The sequence below is a fragment of the Malurus melanocephalus genome, unplaced genomic scaffold (assembly GCF_030028575.1).
Source record: "Malurus melanocephalus ecotype Western Australia unplaced genomic scaffold, MMel_1.1 scaffold_617, whole genome shotgun sequence".
Classification (NCBI taxonomy): domain Eukaryota; kingdom Metazoa; phylum Chordata; class Aves; order Passeriformes; family Maluridae; genus Malurus; species Malurus melanocephalus.
In genome coordinates this window covers 200,047-205,776 of record NW_026623849.1, presented here as the reverse complement: position 1 = coordinate 205,776, position 5,730 = coordinate 200,047, and the positions used below count along the sequence as shown (strand labels likewise).

Below are 5,730 nucleotides of genomic sequence, written 5' to 3'. Positions count from 1 at the left end.
TTGGGCTGAGAATCTCTGTCATTCAGTTAAACCATTCAGATTTAATCTATGCACAAAAAGAACTGCTTGTCCTCCTTCCCCAGCTCCTGCTCAGGCCCTTCAATGCCCTCCCAACCCAAACCCTTTAGGATTCCAGGAAAAATCCCAGCTGCAGCCACAGAGCCCTGAGGAGGACAGAAAGGTGAGGACTTGAGGGTCCCACAGCCCGTGAGGATGATGAAGAGGATGGAAAGGTGAGGATTTGAGGGTCCCACAGCCCGTGAGGATGATGAGGAAGATGGAAAGGTGAGGACTCACCTTGTTGAGGGCGCCACAGACTATGAGGATGATGAGGAGGATGCAAAAGTGAGGATTTGAGGGCCCCTCAGCCCTTGAAGATGATGAGGGGGATGGAAAGCTGAGGACTTGAGGGCCCCACTGCCCATGAGGATGATGAAGAGGGTGGAAAGGAGAAAACTCAACTTGTTGAGGGCCCCACAGCCCGTGAGGATGATGAGGAGGATGGAAAGGTGAGGATTTGAGGGCTCCACAGCCCGTGAGGATGATGAAGAGGTGGAAAGGAGAAAACTCACCTTGTTGAGGGCCCCACAGCCCGTGAGGATGATGAGGAGGATGGAAAAGTAAAAACTCACCTTGTTGAGGGCCCCACAACCCGTGAGGATGATGAAGAGGATGGAAAAGTGAGGACTCACCTTGTTGAGGGCCCTGCAACCCATGAGGATGATGAGGAGGACAGAAAGGTGAGGATTTGAGGGTTCCACAGCCCATGAGGATGATGAGGAAGACAGAAAGGTGAGGACTCACCTTGTTGAGGGCCCCACAGACTATGAGGATGATGAGGATGATGGAAAGGTGAGGACTTGAAGGCCCCACAGCCCATGAGGATGATGAGGAGGGCGGAAAAGTAAAAACTCACCTTGTTGAGGGCCCCACAGCCCATGAAGATGATGGAAAGGTGAGGACTCACCTTGTTGAGGGCCCCACAGCCCGTGAGGATRATGTGGGAATTCTCCACCTGGATGGTTCTCTGGCCCAGCCGGACGATGTAGGCCCCAATCCCGATTGCCCGACACGTGACCTGGAAAAAGAGGGAAAAAGGAATTTAAAAAAAAAAAAAAAAAAGCAATGGCATTGATTTGTGTCTTTCCACACAGCCTCAACCTATCGATTCAAACATTGAGATAAAACTGGGTGTGTTTGTAGTACAAGGCCTTAAAATCTACTCTTGCTGAAAAATTCCAGAACCCTGTTTGTGAAACACAAGATCTGAACAAGATACGTATTTTATTTTTAAAAACAAAGAGAAGCAGCAATTTGAGACTGAGCAAGCACAAGGCCAAGTGAGTGAAATGTTTTAAATTGAGGGTGGAAAGGACTGAGGCTGCTCAAAGGCTGCAGAAGCCCCTCTCCCTCAGCCAGGAGCTGATCCCAGCTGGATATCACCACAAAAACAGGAGTTTCAGCTCCAAAACACAACACATTTGAAGAATAGAAGGCAGTGGGGGATTACCAAGCTGATGGTGATAACGCTATCGTAGGCCAGAGACGATTCTCCAGCAATCATGCCGGATCCTCTGAGGTTCTCCACGCCCAGGCCGTCCTCTTTGCCGATAATATCCGTTATCTTGTACCTGGGGAAGACACAAACAGCCTCAGAGATTTGCTCAATCAGTGTGCCACCAGGAAAATGAGAATTGGTTAAATATCATCGGGGTTCCAAGGAGAAAGGCACACAAAGGGAGGGAGGGAGAGGCGCAGGGATCGTCCTGAGGCACCATGGAGAGCTCCCACAGGAGCAGAACGCTGGAGGACATTCCAGGGGACAGAAAAAGCATCCTGAGGAGCAGGGAAAAGAGAGAGAATGGAAGGGAATGCAGACAAAGGGAAAAAGGGAAAGAACAAGGATCGCCACGAGGCTCTGAGTTCTTCTTCGTCTCCTTCTCCCGCCCCTCCCAGCCCTGCCCAGCCCCTTCTCCCCACTGCTCTCAGACCGGTCCTTGCTAAGGTGAAACTCGAGAATGAGCTCCAGAACCTCCCTGAGGAGCCCCAGCTCACCCAGGACTGCTCTGGTCCCACACCAAACACCCTGTCCAGCCCCTCCAGAGCCTGCCTGCTGGGCTTTGGTTTGATTCCTGAACAAATCTGCCCYCACAGTCCAGCTCCAAAAGCTCCTSTGCACCTCATTGCCACGTGCTGCCCTGGATATGCAGCTGGGAGGATGCATCTGGAACAGGCCTGTGTGGAAAACTGTGGGCTACAACACAGCTCATTGCAACCCCTGCAGCCCAGGTCTGCCCTTCGCTCAGGAATTCCTTTATTCTTTCTATAAAATCCAGCAGAGGAGTAATTTTCAGTATTTAGACTGCAGGTTTGGGGTGAGAATCCCTGTCCAGGACCCTCAGCCATGAYTGGGGGGCAGCAAGGCACAACCCTTCACTCCCTGTCCCCTGCCCTGACCACACAGAGCTCTGGTTTCCCACACACCTGGATCCTAAGGAATGTCCCAGCTGAGGACAAGGACCAGGCATCACCCAAGGATGAACAGAAATCTTTTMATTCCTACCTGGATTCTCCATTTTCCTCCACGTGTTCACAGTGAACAGAGTTCAGGGCGCTGACTTTCTTGTAGTCTTGAGGAGTCAGGTACAAGTATTTGTATCCCTGCAGGGAAAAACAGCTCATCAATCCCAATCCCACCTTCCTGATCCCCAATAACCCCTTCCAAAAAGAAACTTTCACAGGGGCAGAGTTTAATTCCAYGGAGTGGTGAGAACTTTCTCTCAACACCAGMGCTGAGGCCAGYGAACGCTGGGAAYGGTGCAACATTTAGCACTAACTCCMTCTGGATGCCAACCTGCTGCCTGGGAGATCAAAAAATCCTATCATGGAATGGTTTGGGTTAGGAAGGACCTGGCTGCCATTCAGYTTAGCCTTCAGCAAGGATGGAGTGTTGGATCTGCATGGATCCAACACCAAGGAGAACTCCGGTCCCAGCGCTCTGGCAAATGTTCGCCTCACCTCCATTAGAAGAGGTGGTGTCAAAATGAGACTCCTGTGGGCTGCTGCAGCTTTCCCAGGTCCCCATGCCCCTCACCTTGTAAGGGTTGTCTGGGTCCTCCCAAGCCACGTGGAACATGTGGCGGATCTCCTCGGCCAGGCCGATGCGGGCGCCGCTGTTGGCAGCCACGTAGATGCGGGGGATGCCCTGTGCCCGCGCCAGCTCCGACGCCCGCATGAACACCACGTCCTCCTGYGGCCCGAAGGAGCCGATCCTGTACGTGATGTCGTTGCCAATGACAATGATGTCCCGGCCCTCGGGGTATTCTGGTGTTTTCAGGGTCATCTTCCAGGCCACCATGCCGATCTGTGGGAAGAGAGAGAGAACAGCTAAAAATCAACACGGTGCTCTTGAAGTGTGAGAGAAGGGAATAGCTCAGGGGTCACTGCTGTCCTTGGAGCAATGGCCTCTTGGAGTTGGCCCATCTGCCTTGGGAATGTGGATACCAGCAGCTTCTGGAARCACTCGATCCTTCCCTCGTTCCTCTCCACCAGGACATTCACCCTGGCTCTCCCCTTTCAGGGATTCAGCACAGCTGCACAGCTCCAGCACATCCTGCCCACATTCTTCTCACAGTGTATTCCCTGTGCTCACAGAGGGAGCAGGGATGTGCTGCTGCCCAGGATTCCTGACAGCCTGCTCAGGCTTCCCAGGAGTCACCCCACAACCTCATCACTCTCCCCCAACCCTCAYTGCAACAACCTTTTTATTTCATTACTACCTCAAATTTCCCCATCTTTCATTTCGTTGTCTCTTCCCTTTTTCCCTTCCCCAATCCCACAGCAGCTCCTCTCCAAACCTGCCTGGCCGAACAGCGCTTTTTTTACCGCACGTTTGTTTTATTTTCAGCAATCACGGGCAGATCTCTCCAGGCCCATCTCCTGGAGGATCAGCAGTGCTGTCCCCTGGTACCCCATYCCTCAGCCCCAGGAAGGAGGGAGGAARGGAGGRAGGRARRGAGGGATCTGGCCAGCCCCAATGCCATTAACGGATGGGCAGAGCAGCATCCCTTGAAAGCCCCATGCATCACCCAGCCCCTCGCCCAAGGACCATAAGCTCTGAGCACACATTCCTCAAGCCAATTGCACATCCTCTGCAATCAGCAGGGCTGGAATTCTCACTGTGGAGCCTCRGAATGCTGAATGTGATGAAGGGAAGCGGGAGGGGCGGAGGGGAGAAGCGGCAGACAGATCTGTGCCATTTAATCCACATCCAAACGGGCACAATACACAGCCCAGATCCAATCAGCAGCTGCAATAAGATATGCCATAATAGGCTCATTAAAAAAAATAAAGAGGCAGAGGAATTAATCAAAGGGTCATTGGAAGTAAAGCAGGCAGCAATCCGAAAATATTACAGCCAGCTCCTGGCAGATCCTTCCTTACAGCTCGCCTTCCAAGAGCTGAGATTGCAAGTTAACAGAGTGCYTCAGTTCACCTTCTCCTTGGGCTCCTCCACTCCTACTCGGACACAAAAAAAGGCAATAATAACTGAATATTTGCAGATTTACAGTTCCACCTCAGCATTCAGCTGCAGGGTTTGGAACAGAGAGATGCTGCAGCAAAGAAGGAAGCAGAAATTCTTAAAAGTCAGCAGGATGCTTTGATAAAATATCAGTACTGCTCCCAAAGGAAAGGGAAAAGTTGCAATAGAACAAGTGGATGCAGGAGTGAGTCTGGCACAGACCAGAKGCTGGGAGAGGAACCTGACTGATCCCAAACACAGCCAGAGACCTTCCCTGGATGTTTGCTCTTAGACTTTCATGGCAGACAGAGGAAGAATTGTGGTGAAAAAAAGGAGAAGGAAGTTTTTGTCCTTCTGACCTGACTGATGGAGGAAAAGYAATGCCAGGGGCTGGATTCTGAGCCTCTGTTCTCACTCTCAACTGTGGCAAGTTTGTGCTTGGAAACAGCAGGTTAAAAATCCAAAGTGCAAATCCAAAGTGAAAGGCTCCAAATCAACCTCCAGGAAATCAGGAATGCAGGGATGGATGCCCATCTGTACCCCAGCACCTACTGCAGCTCAGCTCTTTACAATTTAAAGACTTTATTTTTTGCATAACTAAAATTCTTCATTGGGCACTTCCTAAATCTTTCTGCTATAACCTCAAAAACAGCTTTAGTCACTGACAGAAACGCACAGGGAAATGGGGCAAAATTCTCTTTAAAATACACCACAAATTTCTTCCAAAACAGCACAGGGTTCCCACTGACTGTCAGRTTTTTAGGTGGTCACTTCCTTACAGGCACATGGATCCCATCAGCCAGGACAAAGAGAACAGTGAGTCCCCAGTATCCCACCCTCCAAGACAGACAAGATTTTCCTCATTTTCAGCAGCTGGATGATTTTTGACAGCACAGGGAAACAAAGGCATTTCTTATTTAGAAAATTCAGATTGTAACAGAAGTGTTGGAATAATTCCCTAACCYGAGATCATGTGTCCCAATAAAGTCCCAGTAGAAGAGAAAACAATCTAGCCAGGGCACAAACTCCTGAAAACAGTTTACAGCTGATAAATATGGAGCAACTCTATGCAGTTTAAGAAAATCAAAATTCAAATGCACCACTATTAACTGGGGTGTGTTTTGCTTCCCCAATTCATCATGTGTTTTGTGCCATTTATCCAATAATAAAAACCACAGGGATCTGCACAATTAAGAATTTTTTTTTTT

At 50.1% G+C, this 5,730-nt stretch overlaps 1 protein-coding gene across 1 annotated transcript in view; it reads right to left on the bottom strand.

Moving 5' to 3' along the window:
- Positions 1–5,730, bottom strand: part of ACACA (acetyl-CoA carboxylase alpha) — a 114,098-nt gene that overhangs the window by 36,374 nt on the left and 71,994 nt on the right. Inside the window, exons 42-45 of the mRNA XM_057383265.1 lie at positions 3,095–3,364; positions 2,564–2,661; positions 1,511–1,631; positions 968–1,078 (exon numbers count right to left, since the gene is read on the bottom strand). Coding sequence (XP_057239248.1) covers positions 968–1,078; positions 1,511–1,631; positions 2,564–2,661; positions 3,095–3,364 — 600 coding nt within the window. The remainder of the gene's footprint in view (positions 1–967; positions 1,079–1,510; positions 1,632–2,563; positions 2,662–3,094; positions 3,365–5,730) is intronic.